The sequence below is a fragment of the Solea senegalensis genome, linkage group LG3 (assembly GCF_019176455.1).
Source record: "Solea senegalensis isolate Sse05_10M linkage group LG3, IFAPA_SoseM_1, whole genome shotgun sequence".
Classification (NCBI taxonomy): Eukaryota; Metazoa; Chordata; class Actinopteri; order Pleuronectiformes; family Soleidae; genus Solea; species Solea senegalensis.
Genome location: NC_058023.1, coordinates 10,920,994 through 10,944,816, shown reverse-complemented (window position 1 = coordinate 10,944,816; position 23,823 = coordinate 10,920,994). Strand labels below are relative to the sequence as shown.

General features: G+C 39.4%; 1 protein-coding gene across 5 annotated transcripts in view; it reads left to right on the top strand.

The window, feature by feature from the left end:
• Positions 1–536: 536 nt before the first annotated feature.
• svep1 (sushi, von Willebrand factor type A, EGF and pentraxin domain containing 1) overlaps positions 537–23,823 on the top strand; it is a 99,850-nt gene continuing 76,563 nt past the window's right edge. For 3 of the 5 annotated variants that reach the window (XM_044022690.1, XM_044022693.1, XM_044022689.1), the window contains exon 1: positions 5,079–6,267. In XM_044022690.1, coding sequence (XP_043878625.1) covers positions 5,716–6,267 — 552 coding nt within the window. In that variant the 5' untranslated portion in view covers positions 5,079–5,715. Of the gene's footprint in view, positions 570–1,895; positions 1,934–5,078; positions 6,268–20,696; positions 20,868–23,823 lie in introns of those variants that run through there. The other 2 variants (XM_044022691.1, XM_044022694.1) reach the window with 2 other exon arrangements.

Below are 23,823 nucleotides of genomic sequence, written 5' to 3'. Positions count from 1 at the left end.
CACTCAAATTGAGATGTTGACACCCTCAAAAACATTGTCTTTGGGCCGACTTTACACTCAAGCCTGCATAAAGCCTCTATTTTGCTCGGGAATCATTTATCATTTTAATATAATTTAATATAATATTTCATATAATTGCCCACCTGCTCATATAGTATATTATTCCAGTTCTGTTTGTTATTATTCTACCTTTTCATTTTATTTAATGTTATGAAAATATCATTAGTATCTGGTTTTTCATTTATGAACATACTTATTTATAACTGAGATAGTGTTTCCTTTTTCTGACTAATGCTAAATAAAATGTTAAAGACTTATATCCCGGTATTAACTTACTGCAGTTTTACTTATTTTATTTACACAACGGTCAGATTAATAATGTAATCTGAATGAATGAATTAGCTAAACCTGTCTTGTTAGGACTCTATCTAGCGGCAACAAGGTATCACTGCGTCCTCAGGGTGTCACAGTGCAGTGACTTGGAGCCCCCTGCAGAGGGCAGTGTAATATCATCCTGTAACCACACTTGCACTGACTGAGCTATGGCGAAGACTCTTGGCAGTAAAGCGGTTAGTGAGCTTTTATTTTTATTTCAAAACATTTATAACTGACGCAGATAAAACGCAGTGGTTTGTCTTTTGTGGCTCATTTTGCTTGTCGCCCATTAAACAGACTTTGTTAGGTTTACTGTAGCCTGGCGCTCATTTGTGGTTGTTTTATTTGCTCTGTTAAGATTCCCAAATGATGACATTTTTCGTTAAAAACAGTAAGAAAGAGGGTTCCTTTTCAGTGTTAATTACTCTTGAAAGGCGAGGCTAGTCTCATAACAATTATGCAACTGGCGCCTTAAGCGCTTCTTCATTTATGTGTTAGCAAAGAAAAGTGACACTAATAATTTGCTGAAAGACAGGCATGTTTCATAGTCAAGAGTATTTTGTAAGTACCAAGAAGTATGTAGTTTAGCTTTTGTGTTATTTTAATATATATTCATGGTAAATCTTCTTTACACAGACTGTCTGCTTGTCCAAATGTTTGACAAGAGTGAAAACCATGTGATTAAATCAAACACACCTGCGCCTTCTCGTAAAAAATACCCTGTGCCTTCTAACGCAGGGGCACATGGGAAATGAAGTTCGCAATTCTAGCTTCCATCACACTGTACAAAGTAGCCAATTTGGTATAATATCGATAAGAGCACAGGTGTAAATAATCAAATGAATAAATTAAGTTTCATGTACCATCAATGTCATTTGTAACACCTGTGCTTTTCCACCAGTGTACTGTCAAAATGGCTGCCGTGAAAGAAAGCTTGTGTCTATTTTATTATTATTTATTTAATTTTCTTGCTAACATTTACCCTGTAAAGTACCATAAAGGTGTAAAAAGTAAATAAATTATATGCAAAATCCACAACACAGCTCACAACTATTAGGTACACATGGAGATAATTTGATATTTTGGGTATGCAGACATGTTCAAGAGTCTGCTGATATTCAAACTGAACATCAGGAGAAAGTGTCTAGTGAGCAGTGTCTAGCATATACAAGTCACTGGTAGTATAAATTATCTCAAGGCTGTATACTAAACCATAGGGTGAAGAGAGCCTATTTTGCACAATGATTTCTCTTTTGTCTTTGCAACAGAAACATGTTTAACCTGGTCTTAGATCAAACTGTGAATCACTGAAGGAATGTTTTTGGAAAGGTTATCCTCCTCCTCAAAACTTTGCCAAATCCTTCAGGTTAAAAAAAACATGGTAAGAAATATGAGGAATAGGCTGTCATCTGTAGCTACTGTATCTAGCCTGCAGTCAGGAGATTACAGTAAGGTAAATGAACAGGTGTGTGCATGTGTGTCAGAGAGTTCATCTAACTAAGTCTCTTTACTTTTTGCAGAAGAAGGAGAGGAAGGAATGATGTGGAAGACAGCAGATGTGAGTATTCTCAGAGCTGAGGTTCACCCTTTTAATGATTATCTGTCAATGTACTAAATAAGCTGTTATTTCAACACTGGAGTGTGGTTATGAAGGAGAATAAACAGTTCAGGGCCGATGTGAAGTCTTCACACATTTTGAGCATATAATCCTAGGTGCAGTATGTAAAACATATTGATGAATTTGCATGTTTGACATTCTAAGGTAAGGAAAAACAACAACAACTTAAACCTCAAGTATTAGTATTTTATCTTTACTTTACAAACACATTTTCACCCACATTTTACACACTCGATACACTTAATAATTTTGTAAATAAAAAAAAATTTCCATCACCAAAATGAGTGCAAATGTGTATAGTATATATATATGTCCAGCATGCAACACTTTGTACACATCCATCATCTTATGTTTGCCACAGCTGTGGGAAAAAGTCTTAATTTTTGTTTTGAAAGTGTGGGTCTAAAAAAAGGGCCTTAAATTGTTGGGGATCGAAGAAAGGCAGACATTAAATTTAATCTGTGGCAGACTGAATGACCATGTTTGCTCATTTGTCCTGTCTTTTTGTATATTGTTTAATTTTATATTTTGAAAACAACGACAATTCCCACGGCTTTATTTGGATTTTTAATGGTTTAACTCAAACTTAAGAGGTGGACGCCTTTAGCAGTCTAATTTGTTTCCTATTGTTGTGCCTAACATGCACATTTTAACCTAAGAAGAAGAACAAAAGGGCTGATTTAAGACTTGTAGGGAAGATGAGAAAGTCTTCACTGTCTTCACTTTGACCCACTTTGTTGTGGGAGTGGTGTTGTTATCTGTGTGAAGTGTTAGAACTTTGCAAAAGATATTAAATCTTTTACTCAAAAAGTGCAGATACATTTGTGGTGGCCTTGTACAAACAGGGCGCCCCACCCTGACTGATTTGGCAAGATATACACTGTGACCAAATACACACAATCCACCCCCCCCCATCAACACTTATACATACACACACATACACACACTCACACACCGAAGCCTTCTCTTTATCCACCAACCGCTGTCTCCTTAGGGACCCCCACGAAAGTCTGATGATGGGGTCTCCACTGCTGAAAAAGCAGGAAGTCGCAGCTGTGCTCGTCCCCCTTTCACCACGAGTTAGTTTGCAAGTGTGTGTGTTTTCTTGTCTCTATCTGCATCTGTGTGTAGCTCTGGGTCAGGGCGTGTGTGTCTAAGTCTCTATGTGTTTGTGTCTCAGCTGCTTTCTCATCTACTTTATCTGACCAGTGTAACACTTCACTTTATTCCCACCTCTTTGGTGCAGAAGTTTCCAATGCTGTTATAAAAAGAGAGGGAGAAATATTGGCTAAAAGGGAATAACAAAAAAAAAGTGCAAGTGTGAATGCACTGGATTTCACAGACACAGACGTACCCTTCTGTCTCTTGTCCTTCTTGTCTCTTGTCTTTATTTCCTCACTTTTTCTTTCTTATTGCTTCCCCTCTCTAAATTTAATCCATTTCCAAATGTATGTAGACAGCCCTGCCCACCTTCTGCTGTTAGTTCTTCTTGGTGCTGGAACAATTAGGCAGTTAACTGCTAATTTTTGTAATTGTGGATTTAGTTTTTGAGTCAAAACACCAACTATTTAATTTCAGCCATGTACTGTAACTTGTAAGGAATTACGTCTCTATCTTATGTGATTGTATTAAATATTTGGAGTTAGGACTGTATGTTGTATGAGATCGAATGTTTTTCTTTGATCTTGATGGTATTTTGCCGCAGTTTTTGCCATTGTCTGACATTTCACAGTTTGATAGGTACATTAAGTAATGGTTTGGTACGACCAAACTTCCTATTAGGGGAAGTTATGTTACAGCATGTAATGAACTTACTCTTTCAACATTATTATTCTGTCTTGCACAATAGAAGACATGATTTCCCCACTTGCTGTTGAATGACTGCACAGAGAATTGACCTCTACTCTCTTCAGATCTCTGAATGCTGAAAGAGCACACAATCCTGCTGCCTAGTTCCAGTGTCTTGTAAGCATAGAAGGGCAGATGCAGTTAGAGCAGATTAAAACTCATGGTCTGGTATGAGATTTTTGGATGTCCACACACACTTTTGGCCATCTAATGTATCTGTCTCTCTCCCAGTCTTTTTCTGCTTTGTTCAGCCTCTTTCAGTTTCTCTGTATCTTCCCGTCTCGTTCACCCTCTCTCGTCTCTGTGAGCCTCTGCAGCTCCTTGTGAAGCAAGCAGCTGTTTTGCTGTAAATCTTTTGCTTTAATAGGGGCAGTGTGCCTCTGTAACACCGGCCGCCTTTTGTTTTAGTTACAGATAAAATCATTGAGGGAAAACATGGCAGCTAAGAGAGAGAAAAAGAGACGTAGAACAAGGGAGAGGCAAAAACTATGGTGAAGTGATGTAGAGAAAGTTGGCAGTGGGAGTCCTATGGTGCATGAAGAAGTAGACAAATCCAGAGAGCAAAGAGAGATTTATTTTTTTCATGAACAAGAAACAGGAGAGACAAATAATGATTTTAGAAAGCGTGCATCAGAGCAGAGGTTATAAATGCTTCTTAACTCTGAAGTAAATACAGTCTGTCCTTTAAACTCCAAACCTCTGATATTCTTTCCTAAACCCTGTCTGAGTTTTAAATCTGATGAATCATTTTGCCCTCTACCCTTCATCCCACCATTCATTCTCACTTCGTTTGATCTGACTCTGATGTTATCTGGCGTGCACATCCAGTATGCACTTGTGGACATATGGAGTTGATCACAGTGCCTGTTGCTGATGTTTTCTTTGGGAATGTTGACAAGTTAACAGGCGAGGTGCTTTGCTGACATCGAACCTCACTCCACTGTCAGGACGAGAGAGGTAGACAGATGGAAGGAGAGAGAGAGTGAGAGGAGAGGGAGGAAGGGGGGCACAGGACACACACAAAAGAGATAGTGAGGGGGGAGGTGAGAGGAAAAGAGGAGGAGAGATGAAGAGGGGGAAAAACTCACTTCACGGCCACTGCTGGACTGCCCCCTTTTTCCCTTCAGCCTCTCTCTCTCCCCCTCTCTCTCCCTCTCTCTCTCTCCCCCTCTCTGTCTCTCAACTTTTTCCCTCCTCCTCCTCCCTCTCCTCCTCCTCTGTGTGTTTTTGAAATGATTTGGGGAGAAGAGGGGAACGAGCATTCGGAGCTGGGCTGACGGTGCAGGCAGGAGCGTCACATAAGCAAACAGGAGCCTGAGGGGCAGCTCAGCACGCAGGGACTGAAGAGGAGCGACAAGGCTTGGGGGTTTGGATCTGATGCACAGACGACAAGATTGACTGGAAGAGGCAGACTGGAGGGCAATGAGAGGGCTTGATTTTTACTGACACTTAACAGACTTTAAATAATATATTCACACACAGATTGTAGAGAATATAAGGAAAAAGTCACACACAGTATACTGTAGTTTTATTTTATTTTTTTTGGAAAGACGGATACGCAGATAACCTGTGAGTGGTTTCCAGACAGGGCTGTAGTTTTCTTCCACTGACGGGGGAAAAGAAATAGAGATACATTTTGAATGAAAGAAGAAGAAGAATCCTCTTAATTCAGCAATGCTTTTGAGGAACTTTGCACTGGACTGTTGCTATCTGCAGTGTCCGTGGACACTGATGCAGCAATAAGACACATATTTTCATTGAAATACTCTGGACGGGTCCTTTTTTTCTTTTTTTCCTTTTCTTTTTTTTAAATTTTCAACTTTAATTCTTCAAACTTTAAGTCCTCCAGTGCAGGTGTTGTGCTGACTCTCACTATGCTTTCTCAAAGATGCTCTTTAACACTATCATGGACTTCTTGTCTTCTAGTCCTGTGCTTCCTGGATGTATGGACCACAGCTTGGTCTGCTGCCCAACAATCCCAACCCCAGCTGCAGTCCCGCCGCTCCAGGCAAATGCCACCCCTCACAACCTCTTCCTCATCAGCCGGCAACCTGTCAGAAAGTGCAGAGACCAAAGTGGCGCGCCTTGGACAGGCTTTCAAGCGTAATGTCCGTGAGCTGCGTGAGAAAAGCTCCTGTCTGGATCTGGTCTTCCTGGTGGATGAGTCATCCAGCGTGGGGGCCAATAACTTCCTGAGCGAGCTGAGATTTGTACGCAAAATGCTGTCTGACTTCCCCGTTGCACCTGAGAACACGCGGGTGGCATTGGTCACGTTCTCATCTAAGACCCATGTAGTGACAAGGGTGGACCACATCACAGCGCCCAAGTCGCACTACCACAAGTGTTCCCTGTTCAACAAGGAGATCCCAGCCATCAACTACAGAGGAGGAGGTACCTATACCAAAGGAGCCTTCCAGAGAGCAGCGGTGAGTCAGACAAAGTGAAAGTTACTCTAATGTTAATTCCAGTGAAGCATGGGGCTTAGCCTTTGTTTCCTGAAGTGTCTGCATGTGTATGAATACGTTAATTTCATTAAATAGATTTTAATTATCCTTATACCCTTATTACATCTTACACCTTGCTTTCTTCATCAAAAACCTCAGCTGTATGTGTCTGCAGTGTTTTACTGTGTGTGTGTGTGTGTGAACTGCTCTGTCTGCAGTCTGCTGTGTTTTCAGGGAGTGACTTTGGCTCAGTAAGTTGATGTTAATGAGGCCCTGCATGGATTTGCTGCTTCTGCTCCTGCTTCCTCTAAATTGCACAGCAGTAGATTGAGAGGGGAAGCCACTTGCCAGCTAATTGTTTAGGAGTTTCCAGTGAAAATATGAAGGAGCATGCATGCATGCATGCATAGACACACACACACCCACACACAGAGGTTTTGAAAAGTGGAACACACAGCAAGACACGTATAAATCAAGTCAAGGATTTTTTGTACATGAAGCTTCAGCAGCTTTCTGGATAACCCAGTGCTATTGATAACTTATACAGTAACACGTTTGCCTGTCTTTCTTACGCCAGACAGTTTTCGTTCTTAAATATAAGCATTACAACTTGTAGAGAGGTATTTGGGGATTATATGGGGTTACATGGGGTCAAAATTCCGGCTTGTTTATGGTTTGTTGATTTGAGAAGCCTGACACCCAACAGCGTGCACACACTTACGCCCAGGATATATAGCACTGTTCATCCGTCAAGTTCAAACAGCCAAGCTTTAAAAACGGTGTTGGTGGTATTGGGCTGGTCATGTATAAACACACACACCTCAGATCTGCCCTTGGTTTGGACCTTGTGATACACTGAAGTTATTTTAATTTTAATGACCACACAGTACAGAATTCAGGTGCTGCCAGGTTCTGTAAACTTGCTAATAAATGCTACATATGTTATTAAATGATTTCTGTTATTTTAAAGTCTGATGAAAGGAGACGTGGTTGAAATCATGGCAGGGAGACAAATATGCAAAGTCTATGTTATGACTGCAGTGCACCAAAGTCGGAAAACAGATTCAAACTTCTTAGACTTGAATGCCGTCCCACATGAAAACAGAGCTAATAGCTGCCCAAATAGCTCAGCTCATTGCTGGCTGCTGCAGCATCATCTGCACAATGTCACTGATGTGGTGTGTTTAACGCAACGTTGGTTGAAGTGCAGCAGAGACTTAGTCCAGTCACTGACCATCATGAGGTAGATAAACATTAGGTTTAGCTATTAGATTTTTAGAAAATGACAAATGTTTGCCTTTTAGGTGTGTGCCTCTCTCCCTTAGGATGATTTGATAAACATCTAAAATGTAATTTGTTACATACTACTTTGGCTTTCTTTTAATGATCAAGCTCAACAGAACTTGCTGGAAGAATCCATAAGTTATGTGAAACATTTGACCGTCTGTCATACAGAAAATAGACTAATTAATCAATATTTTATTATCCACAAAACCAGCATCATACTCTGGGTTTTATACTCCAGTTCATTCTTCATTCTTTCTTCACCATCACCCAGAACTGTAGGGCTGTTCTAAAAAAGAAATCCAAATATTGTGCGGTGCAACTTGCTAATGCATGTATCACTTGCGGTGTCACTGAGTTGATACAGCAGCAAATGCTCTGATGATAGTCTTGAGACATCGTCACCTAAGATGCAAGGCAGAATAAAGCCAGTGGGTGGCAGCAGAGGTCATTAGACATCATGCAGGATATGGTTGTTGTTCAAAATGATTGCATCCTGTATCGTATCATGGCATTATGATATATTTTATCACAAGGTTATAGGGCTGGAAATACCCAGCCCTACTGGACTGTTGGCAGAAAGCAGATTGGGTCCAAAGCTTCATGCTGCTGATGTAAAATTTTGAGCCTTTTATCTCTGGATAGGACCAGGCTCATGTGTCCATTGCTGTTGATCTTGAGCCCACTGCAGCCTCAGATTTCTGTTCTTGGCTGACAGGAGAGGAACCTGATGTGGTGGTAACTATGGTTGTCTGAGTTACAGTGGCCTGTCAGCTTAAAACAGTTATTTTTTAAGCTGACAGGCATTCTCCTTCTACAAAACTGAAGTTCAGGTCAGTTTTTGTTTTCCCCCACATTTTGTCCTAACCATAGAGGTTGTTTTGTGTGAACATCTCTGTAGATTAACCAAAGCTTTTGTTGAATTTGAGGATTTCAAGCTTTACACTTATGCCTTAAGATTGTCTGATTAGATAATTGAATTAATTTGACATTCTTTAGCGTTCCACAAATGCATCACATCAGCCTAATTTTTCAGACAAAAAGCCAGGTAAGATGGCTTTTGGCAGTTATACCCTCCACTTCATTCCTGTTTAAAGCTAATAGCCTTGGTTTGAATCCTTTGGCTTAGTGCTGAAAGCTTGGCCCTCAGGGCAGATTTTCATCTCACTCTCCTTAGTTAAGTGCTGATAAAGAGCCTACTGGCCATGTCCCAGCCTCCAAAGACCACAACAATACCAAGAAAATGCTTTCTGGGTGAACTTAGGTGACTAATCAAAATCATTTATCAAGCGATGTAGTATTCATTCATTCAGAGATGACAGGGCATACTACTAACCACCAATAACGGCCAACAAACAATCTACAGTATTTCTCTCCAGTGTGGCAGCTGCATGTTGAGAGTCCATAGGCTGACGTGAGCGATGTAAGAGTAATGAGAGAGCTACGTGCCGTCTACACAGGCGAATATTGTTTTTGGAAGATAAACGAGCCTAACAGATACAGAGCGAGAAGCGGCACATCAACCGTATTCCAGAAACCATTGCTGATGGATTTAGTTTGACATTTACTGTGTCTGCATGATTAAGGAAGTGATGTATAAAAGTAAAAAACAGTTTGTCTGTGATTTTTCACTTGCTATGAATGTTTTTTTGGTCATCTGTCTGAAAATGGGTCTTTGTCGTCTCTTTCATTTAGCCATTTAAAGGATTGGTCTGCTAACACATATCTGCCTGTCATCATGTATTGACTGGAGTGTTGGGCTTCCTTCTCAGCGTGTGTGCACGTGTGTTTGTGTTGAAGTGGGAATTTTGTGATGTGTATGAGTGCTCGTAAACAGTGATTTTGTGCTTTTGCCCTTACATGTACAGTGTTTGTACCACCATGTATCTCTGTCTTTGGTTTGAAGGGACAATTATTGGCGTGTGCATGCGTGTATAAATTCATATGATGTGAGGGGATCTGTTTAAAAAAAAGAGAAGAAGAAAAAAAATGAGGGACGGTATAATTGAGAATTGCTGTAAAATAATAATGATGCCATATTTTATTCCCTTGGCTGGTCTTGGCTGTTTTGAGCGCTGTAGAAAGCTGGAATCCATTAAGAGAGACATTTTTCCACCAGCCGTGCATGTAGAGACAAGAGCTCTCCTCTTCATCTCTCTCTCTTTTCACCTCATACATCACGCAGTAGGTTCAATGCATCAACGCATGCAGCTACCAAAATGATTGGAAAATTTGGCCTAAGCAAATATTATATTAAGTGTTAAACTTATTTATACACTTAAAATCTATCTGTCTTAAATGAATAAGGCGCTTTGTCATTCCCTCTCTCATATGGTATCATGCTGCAAGAGACTTGGGTTCTTTGATGTGTCATCTGACCACATCTAAAGGCAAAAGTTTACTGAATGGCCTTATTCAAATGCAGCCTTAAAACTCGGTCTGAACTGCTTACAATATTGTTACACAATATTTTTACAGTGTTAAAAAAGGGGGCTCAGTGTTTGACCATTTGTGTGACTTTCTGAAACCAAAGATCTGACATTAACACCTTTGTCAAGCAGTGATTGGTCAGCTGTACAGTGATGAGAAAGGAGCAAAAGCTATATGTTCACATCCAGACTTTCACTGTGAACCCGGGCCGGTTGCGGTGTGACAGGACGGATACTTTGTCTGTTTCACACATGGAGACCGCATTGATTCAGTTCCACCAGAGAAAAGAGAGTTTTGAAAACTGACAATATGGTAAGCTTTTTATTTGAAGCATACTGAGAGCTTTAGTACTGCACATCATTTGAAGTATTTTGACACTGTTTCCAATTCAATACCAACAGCCCTACATATTTGAACATTACCTGCCAACTTTAAATGTTGTCAGTCAAACACTGAGGTCTGATATCCTGTCTCTGTGAAACTGATGAAAACCAGCACAGCGGTCTGTCTGTGTATGAAACAAAGTAGATGAGGGTACATGTCAATACATTATGTGATTATTAAGAGTGCAGCTCTTTGTTGTGACAATTCACAGCATTTCATTACTGTATCTGTCTCTCTTCAGCCTCGCAGCAGACATAATTATCTTCTGTGTCTTACAAAGGGGGCACTGACTGGTGACTTAAAGTAAATGTTTAAATGTTTTCAGGCACTTGAGGAATAAGACCAGTACTGTACCAGAGACAGAAAAGGGTCACACCCCCTTCTTCTTCTGTAATTGCTCTGAAAAAGTCTTTCTTTTCAGCTCTCATGTTATGTTCCACACCAAAAATGCCAAATAAACTCAGGCCAGTACATCTTTAAAGCTTTTCATTTTATTCTGCTGGCTTTCTTGCACTCAAGTTAATGCTGGAATTTAGTTAGGTATTTCTGTTGTTGCTCTAAATATGGCGTGCTTTAAATAATACAGGGAGAGAAATTATTGTATTTGTAACATGCAGTAAAAAAATCCCCGCCGTCGCTCGTTTTCTTGTCTTGTCATTCATCTCCATTCTGAAGATTTACCTCTGGGTCTTGCCATGTGTTACCAGATAAATCCCCAACACCCTCTAAAGACAGACTCAGTTTTGGCAAAGAATCACTGAGCAAGAAACCTGCGGTGTCAGTTGCATAAGACACAGACACATGGGCAGCGTGTGAAGAGAGATGATGAAAGAGGAGGAGTTGGGGAAAAAGATGGATGAACGAGAGGAAAAAAGAAGGGGGAAAGCCTTGGATTGAGGAGGAATGTGGCTCTTTCCAGTGGCTATTGTTTTCATTTTTTTAGTTGTGTTGTGTTTTGTCTGAAGTGAGTGAGTAGTTTACTAGCATTAAAATGTGTCACTTTATAAAAGGATCTTTCTGCTCAGCCTTTGTGTTTCTAGGACTGATAGCTGTAAAACTTGGAATAACAGGTGTGTCATTTTTCCTCTGCTTTCTCAGTGAAGAGTTCCAGTGCCTCTTGGTGTGCATGGCTCACCAGGAAAGCACACATTCATGCTCATTATTCACACAGATTCACTCACGCACACAGAGTTTACGTTGCAGCTGCATGTTTTTACACGGTTGTCATGATGTATAACTCAGACAGTTCATATTATAGACTTGAAACTAGAGTGTGTCTGTGTGAGAATGTGCCATGCACTTGCGTTTATAGAATTACTGTATGTGTCTAGAATCACTATAAATGGATAAAAAGAGTTTTAGGACAATAACATGAAAGCTGGACCAATCAGGAAAGTTTGTGGAAGTTTCACATCTTTAAAGTAGTCCTTGTGGATGTAAAATTAAGCACAATGTTCCATTTCTTACCTTTTATTTTTTTTAAACCGTTTTTATTAAAAAGTGTAGGAGTTATACAGCTTTTTTCGAGCAAAACTGCAATTTCTTTTTCCATTTAATCTGACTCAAAGCCAGTGTTTGTCCAGTGTAGTCCAAGTTGATGGTTTAAAATATGGAGGTCACTTGTCAGTCACACTGCATACGACTCCATGTGAGGCGATGTCTCTCTTCATTGAGCTTTGCCAGGCCACAATAAGCGAAACAAATATGGAGGGCTGGGATCGTGAGGGCCCTGTCTCGTTCCCGTGGGTCAGTGCTACTTTTTCCTCAATTCTTCCGTTTCTATGCCTTTCCATTATGCTCTCCTCCAGAGCTGCAGACCTCCCCCAGCAGTCTCTCAGGCAGGGGGATGTCATCTTCGTCAGCTTTGACGCATTACAGCCATAATATGCAGTATTGTTTTTCAAAACATTGTCTATTAGATTAAATGAGCTTGGTGTAACTTGTTTATATTAGGCCTGTTGAGATGAATTGTAGAGATCCTGTACATTCTTGGCCTCTCTGAACAGACACACACACACTTGCAGTCATGTTTTAGAGTCCGAGCATTTGACTGAATTTCTGAATAACCAGTAAATAGAAGTAGAGAACAGATTAAGTAAAGGTGGGAAATAAACACCATCACCGTCACCTGATTGCTGGAAAATATTGCCAACAGTAAGTTGATCTTCAGAAACCTTTCGATTTGGTATTCACTCACTATTGTTTTTCTTTTCCCCAGTGTTCAGTCTTATCTGACCGGTTCGACAACTTTCCTTAAGCATGAATATTGTGCTTCTGATCTTATTGCCTCAAGACCTCATGGCATCCTCAATACCAAGCATCTGAACAGATGAAAGTGCTCATCACCACTTGAATTTAATTTTTAGGATTTAAATCAACTTTGTCACATCTTTGATATTTCTTGTTCAACAATAATGACCATAGGAAAGCAATGGGCAATGTTCATATGACAGATGGAAAACGCATACTAGCATAGACTCCCTGCCTTATTTCATAAGGCAGGATTCAAGGAACACTGGAAAAAAGTTAGGCTGTTGAGTTCTAACAGACAGTTTTTGAGAAATCTGAACTAAACTGTTAGTATAAGCAAAGCGTAGTAGGAATGAAGCAAACCACTGCAATTCTACCAAAGGGTGGATGCAAACAAATGAAAGCAAGGTGCACCTCTTTGATCTGGTCCCCAAGGCTGGACTCAGTCGTGATAAGATGATAAGAAAAGACTCTGTTTCCTGTCTGCGCAACTGCCACTTCCCGCCATCTCACCCTTAATCATTTCCTCCCACTCACTGCATCTGCTTCTTCCTTCTATTCGGCCCCGTCGCCTCCTCCTCCTCAGTATCAGAGGGTCTGTGACAGGGATGGGTGAAAGAGAAGAATGGAGCAGACAGGCTGCTTCACCAACCAGCTGATAAGACTAAGGCCAGACAGGAACGTCCACAGACCCTAGACAGCATATTTTATATTTTCATTTTTTTTAGTCTACAGTGGGATGTGGGTCACCACCGTTACTGTATATAGCACTTCATAAATCTGTGAGATGGTTAATTAGGACGCTTCAACAGACGCTTTTAGTCTTAAAATTAGATCAGTGTAAGAGGAGAGCAGCATTATGCTTTTAAAGATGGAACCTGTAACTTTATAAATGTTCAAAATACAAAATACAGCAAGAAAAATATGATTTGTTTCTAAGTTAATTCACTCATGTTGTCATTGGAAGAAGCCCATGAAAGTGAAAGATGGTTTTGAATAAAGACAGCATTTTTTAATTAAATGCAGATGGACATCAACCACCTACTATTCTGATGCCTTGTCCAGCATCTGTCAAGAGCTGAGTGATTTTGATTCACATCCAATGAATAATTTTATTTGGCGGTAGTTCACTTACTTTCATTAGAAAGTAAAAGCCACGCTATATGGCAAATGTAATCAGATAATTAAATGTGATCGTTTTTTTACATATTTTAATCTGAGTCACACACATATGTGCACACTGTTTACTGGGTGCTAACCTCACCTCGATGCTTAGGGCATATTTGGAAAAATATTCAGACAATGTCACGGTGATCGACACAATAGACTCAACATGACTGTGTCCATGAAGTGTGTGTTTTGGGTTCAGGAGGAAAAAATGCATTCGTCTCAGCAGGCTGTTCCCCTCCACTCCTCCTCATATTGAATCATTATGGCAGAAATATTCTCCATTCTCTTCCTTTTAGAACTCTGTCCATCGATCCCAAAACAGCTTTGAAGCACATTGTGTTCTCACACATTGTGACTGAGCTGTTCCCTGTCATTATTGACATTAACAGTAAAGTTTCCAGGGAAGATACTGTGGGCTTTGAAGTGATATTTTAACATTTCCTTGGCTGTTTTTATGAAATTAGCTTCGATCCAAGGATCACACTATTTCACCATTCAACAATAACTCAATTTCACAGGACTCAACTTCTTCTTTGATTTCTCTGTACATTACTTTGTCTTAATATTTTTTGGCATGCTGGTTGCGTAAACGGCCGCACATTTTCCTGGGTTTCTAGGTGACGTCAGCAGCAACAAATTACTTGATTACTGTCCAACTTGTTTTCCCTGATATTAAACAGAGGACTGCAGCTTATCTGGAACCAAATAAGGTTTTGTTCCTACATGAATTACTTATCGGTTAATGATTAAATTAATTCAGGTTATTGTTGTGATTGTTTCACCTCAACTCAAGCAGTCAACTTAGAAGTTTACCCTAACACGTAGTGCTTGCTGAGCTGCTGTTGCTGCATGGTGGATCCATCCCTGAGAAAAGGCAGCAGGATCAGATTAAGCTGTTTGCTGACACAGTGGATTTGATATTTTGTTTTCAAAGGTGGTTTATTTTTATAGGGAAGACTAAATACATAAATTCAAGATGCGTACAACCTGCCCTCAACCTGCCCATTGATTGAACTGCACCCTGTCTTCTTTTGTCTTATTGTATGGACAGTATTTGGCTTTGTTACTTAACAGCACAGCTTTTCCCTTCTCTCATCACACTCCACTCACCCCTGCCCTCCTTGCTGAAATAGATACCGAATATTTTCCAGAAAGAGGGGCCTTTTTTCTGACCTCTGAATGTCGAGAAGACCCGAGGCCATTATCTCATACACAGACACACTGAGGCTGACATACTCACACACAAGACACACACAAGAAATAGTAAATAATAATAAAAAAGGTGTAACATGGCTCCTATTTTAGAAATAAAATGAAGGACTAAGAACACGTTTGGTGGCATCAGGGCTGCAACAGTTCGATTATTAATCCATTCCTAAATTAGTTCATCAACTATTTTGATAATCCATTAATCGTTTCAGTGTTTTTTAATAATTAAAACAAGCTGTCGGATTTTTATTAATAATATCTTATTATATTAATAATATTGGCTTTTTCATTGCTCCATATAACAAAGAAATCATTAACACTGAATAATTTTGGTTTGTGGACATAACGAGACATTTGAGAACATTTCCAGGTTTGGGAAATGCCAATCAACATTTTTCAACATTCTCTGACATTTAACGGACCAAACAAGTACTCGATTGATCAAGAAAATAATTGACAGATTAATCAGTTCTTAAAATACTCGTTAGTTGCAGCCCTAGAGAGCGGCGTGTGCATGCTATTCCCATTGTTTTTGTTCCAGTATAACGCAGTAGACATTTTTCCTCAAAAACTCCGTCCCAGTGGCAAAAAGAATAACAGTGAAAGCAAAAGCTTATAGGAGATCAATATAAACTTGGATGTTGTCATTTGTGTATCACATTACACTGTGTAAGTAATTTTAACTTCATAGTCTATTGCTGCTTTAAATAATTATGTTGAGTAGACATCTTATCCTTCATAATTCGAAACAGACGCCCTGGTTGTTTTTTCTGTTCAGGCTGTTGTAGAAACATGGTGATGCAAAGGAAAGCCTTCACCTAAATTACACATGAAAGGCTTATACAAAGACTACAAGAACCAAGCTATTTTTATTTTAAGGTGATAAATCACTTTTAGAGAAACACACTTTATTATTCAATTTCTGCCAATACGGCCTTTTTAGTGTTACATGCTGGACCTTTAAATGCTTTGTTTGGCATTTTTAAAAGATCATTTATTTTCAAAGGTTTCTGCTCCCTTCTCTGTCATCATGTATTGATAACAGACCACCTTTAAAAATTCTCCCACGATCACATTTCCCTGGAAGCGTTGACAGGTAGCCAGTTATAGCGGAAAAATGCACACTGACAGTTTGGCTGAGTTCAGCAGTCATGGCTCAAATATTGTTGACCTGTTAGGAAACCAGACTGTAGATCTTCACAGATAAGTTGCCAGATAGGGCAGTCTTATCTTTGCAGTTGCAGATGGAGCCTAATTGAAGAAATGAATTAAAGGTTACATTATTTTGTCTGTGAATATTTTTTTAACCAAACATTCAAGGCTAGCATGTGGTGATTTACAGTCTCACAAAAGATAATAGCACAATTTCTTTCAATCCTTTTGGTTTGAACCATTTTCTAATAGATTTTCCAAATGTTGGATATCTCATTTGGAACAAAATCTTTCAATCCAATAGCTCTTTTTAAAAAACCCAAATCCAAGGTTACTGGTTTCCTTCAACAGCTGGTTCCATCTGCATTCTCCACAGCAGCCACAGACTTGCCAATATAAGACCTAAGCAGATATATACTTTTATCTGATGTTTTTTCTGGTTGGTCTTCTTCCTCTGTCAGGAACAAACTAGTCAATGTTGAGACAACGTCTAACACAAAGTATTTGCACAAAGTGAATGATGTTGGATGAGGGATCTGGCAGGCGCTGAATGGATATGAAATGGATATGGATGATGTGTGTGAACAGTACGTCAAGAGTGCGTTCAACTTTTAGACAGACTAAAGAGTTTCGAAGTCGAGCTGTTTAAAATTGCGGCGTGAAAGTGTTCTTTGTTCTAGACTCTGTTGAAACATTGTCATTGATTGCTGATAAATTATTTGACTCAGACCACCTGGTGATTTCTGACGGACAGATTTCTGTCACCTTCCACTCTGCTGTGCGGTCTGTCTGTGGGTTATGCCTATAGTCCAACATTGAGGGGTTTGCTCTCATGTTTTTTTTTAGTTGTTGACATCAGTGTTCACAGTATGGACTAGTTTGGACACTGTGGACAGCTATGGAAAGCTGCTGCATTCAAATAACTGGGCTTTTCTGTGGCTAAAACCGGCAACTCTTGTTAGAGAAAGAATTATTGAAGGAAAATGAGGTGACTGAAGTCAGTGGAAAACACTGCGTGTGTTCAAGGAAATGTATGATTATGTATGAATGTATGAAATCACAGCCATGGCGAGCACCGATTCAAGGCCTCGTTTCTTAAGATGAGTCAAGTGTATTGATATAGCATCATACCGACAGTGGGAAATTCAAATTGCTCTATAAAGGCATATAAATACCTTTTGAATATTATATTAAAACAAACTGAGAAATGATGTGCATATACTCTTATACTAATATATACTCTTCCCACTGGTCAAAAAAACATCCTTAGCCTTATTGAGACACCCATATAGTATGTTAAAAACACTGACTAAAAACTATACAATGAGCAGTATTTGGCATGACACCAATTTAGACTTGATGTATCAAGAGTTTGCTCACAGTGGATATGGTCACTCTGCTAAACAGAGCTTGAAGATTGAAAACATAACCAGAGCCATCACTCAGACCACACATCTTACTGAAAATGAATGTGGTTGTTGATAAGTTAGTTTTAGTGACTTCAGATGTCAACATTCATAGCTTAAAAATGCAGAAATACAGAAAAGAAGGGGAAATAGCAAAAGCCAGCGAGACATTGCAACAAGTGTCATTTTACTTAGGCAATGCATCAATCAAGTGTTTTATTATTTTTTTCTTCCTCTCTTCCTGTTATATGCATCAGCAGTCAGTCACATTGCCACAGTGCAAATTACCAAACACTGCTTTGTCTTTGAGTACAGGCTCAAAAGAAATTGTTCACTTGCTTCTTGCAAGACTGAGGTTAAAATTACCCTCCTATTTTCACCCCTTTTCCAAAAAAATGTGGCATTGGAATGAGCTCGGCAAAGGAGAGAGGGCAATCATTATACACTTCCTAGCTGTGTAAAACACAGATGCCATTAAACCACCTCAACAGAAACATGTGTAATTTCAGACCTCTCTACGTCAGGTCTACACATCCATCACTGTGCCTTTTTTGTGTATTTGGAACATATAAATAATTGTTCCCCAGTGAAAAGGTTTTTAATTTAATGACTGCAGTGAGGAGGAGTGTCGGCTTGTTATAGAAATCAGATGTGGGGAATTCGTTGAAGCTGTTAACTTATATCTTCAGATTTCTCCACTTCTGCTCCCAAAGCACACAAAGTAAGATAACCTGAATTTAATGCACTCATAAAGTACTTTTAATGTACTTTTATTGACCTTGTCTTTTTGATATACACCCTATTTTCAAAGCTGTTGAATGTATTTTGATATGGTGCATTTTATGTCACTTTGAGCTTGCATTTCCTTAGTCATGACAGATACTGTGTTCAGCACAGAAACCGAGGTGAAAATAAAAGTAAATGTCATATTGATTAAAGAAATGTGCATACCTACCAGGGATGTCACCTTTTCCAGAAATGGTGCCATCATGCCAAGTACATGACAACCAAGGTATACTTGTAGGTATAGTAGGTCCTACTATTTGTTGTCAGACCACATTTGAAATCAAAAGTATTTACAGCCCTTCTGAGGATTGAAAAGTTGACTGTCTGAAATAAAGTGGGGACACAATGTTGTGTCATATTAGGAATAACTGAACACATTGTCAGACAGTTTCTGCAGAAAGACATTTATGGCATTGAACTTGAATAGTGTGGTGAAAAGTGACAGAAGTAGAGAAGTTCAAATCCTGCGAATTTTCTCACCTCATCATAGCTGATGAATCACACCGTGACATGGGTGTGAATGTCACCTTGTTTTCTTCAGGAAGTTACAGAAATAACCAGACACAACCACACACCCACACCCATCTTTCACAATCCATCATTAGGAAAATGTGCGGGAGGGGGTTTCTGAAACTATTTGACCGTCCAACAAATAGTTCTGAAGGAGTATCATGGCTGGCGCCATAAGAATTTAAAGAGAACTGAATCAATTTTATCCATGCTTGTCACTCTTTCATTTTAGAATGGATTTTGGCAATGGTACAGGACGATTACAAAGCTCAGATTGTTTCGACTGATTTTCTAACTGTGGAAAGAGCCGTCACTGATCACAACACCAGATTTCAAACACTGAAAAAGCAGAAGATGTGGGTGGCGATTCAGACATCTGGAACCAGACTGGAACTGAGAACCCTTCACTTATGTTTCTCCCCAAATGGCTTTTGTTTTTCACATTAGAAATATTGACTAGTCATACCAGGAAATAAATAATAACATTTAAGGTTGTCAAACTAACTGCTCTAAAAAGGTCACTTACCTGACATCAGTTCTCTTCCACTTAAGGCTTGTTTCTATCCACTGCGTGACTAATATGTAATTAATTTGAGCATTCAAATAAAGCATTTTCACGTATTTATACCATTTGGTAGCTTTAGACCTATGTCTGTGAACACACGCTTTCCTACACACATCATGCTCACTCACTTGAACATGCTTCTTGTTCTTTCCACTGAGTGTGCATTCACAAATGAACATGCATGCACCTTCACACAGATTGGCTCTCACTTAAAATACTGCTCAGCAATTGAAAGGTGCTGCTGACACAGCCATGCGTGTGTGTGTGTATGAGAGAGAGAGAGAAAGTAATGAAAGTAGAGGGGGCGGGGTCAGTGAGAGTTCAGAAACGTTTGGCGGGGAGGCTTTGAAGAATAATTCTTTGTTGGCAAGGTGAAAGGTCAATGAAGCGTGAGGCTGGACAGGAACTGACTGTCAACAGCTCCTGTGGTCTGTGCTGCTGAAACCATTGCTCCTTCATATATTTGAAGATGCTGCTTATGTCTCTTAGCCGTTATGAGTCCATAATTTAATTGCTGTATTTTAAGTAAAATAATAATTACATCTGCTAATTAAAGCTGCAGTGCATCACTTTTAGTGATTTGGTTGTTGTTGATGTTATTTCTGCCTCCATGTGGTCTTTGTGAACAGAAAAGACCTCCATCTGAAAACGGGCTCTGTCAAGCAATACTATCAGACCTAACTGAGGCTGCGCAATGTGCAAAGGAAGTGATCCAGTTTACATTAAGACTGATGGAGACAAGGAGAGAGCTAATCAGTAACATGGTGCTAGTAAAGAGAGACAACTGCAGCAGGTTGCGCTTCAGCTGGAAATGCTGTTGGAAAAGTGGATTCTACTGTTGAAAAACTGGTTGAAACATTAGATTGAAAACTACAATTTCTATGGAACCGTTGTATTGGATTTTAAGATTTGCCATCATATGTATGTGCATTGATAATGGAACTTGTACAGTTCTGTCTGAAAAAATGCATAATTTGTATAATGGTTCTTGTGTAAGAGGCATGTTAACTTCAGTTTAATAATATATACATTAAAACCAACAGTGCCATTTGTGTTGTTAATGAGTGTTGTTAAGTGTTCTATAAGCACTTTTTAAAAGATACACAAGATAACTCAAATCCTATTCTACTCAGTGTTTCATCAGCACTGTGTCACCATCACATTTCCTGGAACAGAGGGCCAGACTGTGCTTCAGACACTCATGGTCAATTGTTGAGCCAGATGTTGAAATGTGAGGATGATGCCAGGATGTGGCAGGTGGCAGAATAGAGGAAAGTTTGGCAGCACAAATATTTCTTTTCAACCAGTGAATCCAAGTAAACATCAGCATTTAAGAATTGCATATATCAACAAGGATGATTTCATATATTTTCTGTGTTGGTTTCATGGAATATGCTACAGCTGGAAATAAACTTGGTGGTCTCTGGACAGACAAGGTAATAAAATCAGAATTAATATTAAAACATCTTAAATCCACTACTGACATGTGCTAGTGTGAGGTATCAGCATGTATTTAAACAGTTAACAGTAAACTGGGTTTGATGAGTAACTGAACTGTAATTTTAATGAAAAAAACAAACAAACATGAAAAACAACAACTTAACTTCACACTTCTGAAATCCCACTGCATGCTCTCAAAACCATGTACAGTCAACAGCTTTGCAATTAAAGACACAAATCACACAAGCCCTTCAAAGATATGGATTTATTTTGGCACGTTAATATTACAATTTACCAAAAGCATCATACATTTGGCACCTGCAGCAACCAAAAGTATTTAAAAGAGCCAGTAGTGGCAAACAAAATAACATGTTCTTATGAACTAAGGCACATAGGTCTATTAGTAAACCACTTGCTATGCTGAGGTTAGAGTTTGACACTGCCAGATTCCATTGGCTTGTTTTCTTTGGTGAGTGTGTGTGTATTTGTATGTCTTTATCTGACAGTCTGTACGAATGCATGTTTGTGTAAATTGCTAAGAGTAAGTAATTGTTACATCAGTGTGAGCCCACAAATAAGCCTACATCCTACTTTCTTTGTTTGAGTTTTACGTAACATTTTTTAACATGTCCCAGGTTTGATTGTGCAAGATTTCAGTTTCTGATTTCAGCCTTAGCAAGAAATACACTCTTGCTTCAACTGTAATCAGTTCATGTTTGAAATACTGAGTGCTGGCAAGAAACGTATCCCCCAAGAGTCGATTGTGAGCGCCTTAGACGCCCAACTAATTTTGAACGAATAACACAAAAACATACAAATGGGTTTCATTTGAGGGTATCCTCACACGAAACGCAGGTGTCTCCCAGCAACGGCATATTTGTGTATATATTTTTGTGAGTTTGTTTTGGAGAATAAGTACAGTATATGCAGCATCATCTCATGCTCCAAAGTACTCTTGATTTATGTTGAGGTTAATAGCTTTTGTTGAAATCCAAGGTAACCCAGGCCAATGATCGCTGAGCCATACAACCCAAACTGTCTCCTCACAGTGCCTCCTCATATGACCTCCCAGCTTGTGCTTCCTTTTGATGTCATGAGATATAATATAATTTATCTTACCGATGAGGGCTGAGTCCAGAACAAACAATCAATAAGTTGAAACCTCTCCATTAATCTGTTCAACAAACACTGACATTGCTCCAGTTACCTCCTCCGTTAGAGGAAATCTCCACCACCAACTGGTGCCAAGACAAACAAATGCCTCTAAAGCAGAAATGGGGGGAAGACAGAGAGAGAGAGAGAGAGAGAGAGAGAGAAGCATGAGGAAGAAATGCAACTACAGCAACACCAGTCAACATAACAAAGGAAAATGCAGCGTCTGTGTGTGCAGTGTGGTCTGAGCTAAGTCTGGACAAGATGGGATACATTTTCATGGATGCTTTATGAGGGCGACAGTCCCCAAATCATTCCCTACATATAAGCACTTTCAACGTGCCAGTCTGGAGTCAGGAAAAGCTCTGCACTTCACCACACTATTACATTTGTTTATTTCCAAATCAATGCTCAGCCACAGAAATGGTGCCATGGATTCCCTGTGCTCAGTTAGTGAGGTAATGATCTCATGTATATCTCTCAAAAATTACATAACTCACGCGATCTCTTCCACTTCGTGACATAATTTTGTAAAAAACAGCTTTTTATGTCTCATCATAATTTTGAACAGAGCCCGCAAGCCAGGTTAGAGACTGAAAACGTTTTAAAGTACCACAATCATCTCAGGTTTTAGGATCAGGTCCGAAAAGGTTCTCTGCAACCTAAACAGACCAATAGTTGATGAGGAGAAACTCACTGTAATATCACTCTTTCCACATCTTTTTAAATTTGAAAGCAGCAGTATTTTTCATGCCGGTTTTTCTAGTTGCTCAAAGGCATCCCACAAAACATCCAAACATGATTAACTGACAGAACTATACCAAAAAATTGAATTACTCTAGTAAATCATAGAATAACCACTGGATACAAGTTGTTGTTGATGCAAAGGAATAAAATAACATCTGATTTTGGTTATTTAAAAAATAAACATGGCCACTAAGCTGCATTTGATGTAATCCACTGGTTTAGTTTAACCCTGCACTTAAAAACCTAGTCCTAACAATAAACCTGAAGATTATTTTCTTTGTAATGATCAGCCATTGTTTAATAGATCTTTTCTGTAAACCCATAATAAATAGTGAAAATTATCAATAGTCCAATGTCTTCTGTGTTCAACTTGGAGAGAGCGATAGTGTGATTTGATCGGTGATTTTTGAGCCAAGTTTTTATTTAAATATTCACCGTATATTAGCGAAAGTTCTAGAGTGGTCATCTAATCGTGAGACTGCAGATTGTAACAAACAGATGACTTCTTGTCTCACTCCAATTCACGTGCCAGAAAGTCTGTATTTCTTCTTAATTTGTGTAGTAAGATTCTGCTTCAAAATGTGAAACAATTCCCCAGGCTGCTTTAAAGGCATGGTGACACAAGATGGCAAGGGCCTTGCCTAAAGTACATAAGACAGTCAAAGAAAAGGTCGTTTGGGTTCATGTGACTGCAGCAGTTTGAGACCCTTGATTCGAATCAAAGAACCAAACTCTGGTGGTTTCAAACCACTTCCATGTGGACTCTGGGATGGTTCATCTCTGGTGTGAATTTCATCCGTACTTTTCAATGCAAGCATGACATTTACAGCTTACAGCCTCAGTGTGTTCTTCCGCATCCACTGGGAGGAAAGCTGCTGATAGATAGGACTGAGAACAGCGTGTCCTTCCTTCAGCCCTGGGAGGTCTCAACTCTCTGCAGTCTCCTCCACAGGTAAACTAGCACATTTACAGCTGAGCATTGTCACCCTGGAGCACTGCAAAGGTGTGGACTTGCCACAGTTTCTCATCTCCTCACTGTAGAAGGAGGATGAA